The sequence below is a fragment of the Mandrillus leucophaeus genome, unplaced genomic scaffold, assembly GCF_000951045.1.
Source record: "Mandrillus leucophaeus isolate KB7577 unplaced genomic scaffold, Mleu.le_1.0 Scaffold290, whole genome shotgun sequence".
NCBI lineage: Eukaryota > Metazoa > Chordata > Mammalia > Primates > Cercopithecidae > Mandrillus > Mandrillus leucophaeus.
The window spans coordinates 2,011,835-2,012,710 of NW_012103032.1; the positions used below are offsets into that span (position 1 = coordinate 2,011,835).

Genomic DNA, 876 nt, shown 5'->3' on the forward strand with positions numbered 1-876 from the left:
AGGATAAAGCGATCTTCCCACCTCAGCCTCCCGAGTAGCTGGTACTTGCCACCATGCTTAGCTATTTTTTTTCCTGGTTTTGTTTTTTTTTTTTTTGAGAGACAGGGTTTTACCCTGTTGCACAGGCTGGTCTCAAACTCCTGGGCTCAAGCAATCGCCCTCCTCAGCCTCGGCCTCCCAGAATTACAATTGTGAGCCACCAAGCCCAGCCTATTCCTACACTTTTTTTTGGGGGGATGGGGGGGTGAAGTCTTACTCTGTCGCCCAGGTTGGAGTGCAGTGGCGCGATCTCAGCTCACTGCCAGCTCCGCCTCCCGGGTTCACGCCATTCTCCTGCCTCAGCCTCCCCAGTAGCTGGGACTACAGGTGCCCGCCACCATGCCAGGCTAATTTTTTTGTAATTTTAGTAGAGACCAGGTTTCACCGTGTTAGCCAGAATGGTCTCGATCTCCTGACCTCGTGATCTGCCTGCCTTGGGCTCCCAAAGTGCTAGGATTACAGGTGTGAGCCACTGCACCCAGTCTCCTAGTTCTACACTTTCTATTGAAATATTTAACTAGCATATTGTTCTCCTGGCAGAGAGGAGAATTAGTTACCTATATTTTAATTAAAAAAAAAAAAAAAGTTAGGCCGGGCATGGTGGTTCATGCCTATAATCCCAGCACTTTGGGAGGGGCTGAGGGGGGTAGATCACCTGAGGTCGGGAGTTTGAGACCAGCCTGACCAATATGGAGAAACCCCATCTCTACTAAAAATACAAAATACAAAATTAGCCGGGCGTGGTGGTGCATGCCTGTAATCCCAGCTACTCGGGAGGCTGAGGCAGGAGAATCACTGAATCCCGGATGCGGAGTTTGCAGTGAGCCCCAGCCTGGG

At 50.6% G+C, this 876-nt stretch overlaps 1 protein-coding gene across 1 annotated transcript in view; it reads left to right on the forward strand.

The window, feature by feature from the left end:
• ACBD4 (acyl-CoA binding domain containing 4) overlaps positions 1-525 on the forward strand; it is a 37,387-nt gene extending 36,862 nt beyond the window's left edge. Inside the window, exon 10 of the mRNA XM_011985962.1 lies at positions 251-525. Coding sequence (XP_011841352.1) covers positions 251-401 — 151 coding nt within the window. The 3' untranslated portion in view covers positions 402-525. The remainder of the gene's footprint in view (positions 1-250) is intronic.
• Positions 526-876: the final 351 nt, after the last annotated feature.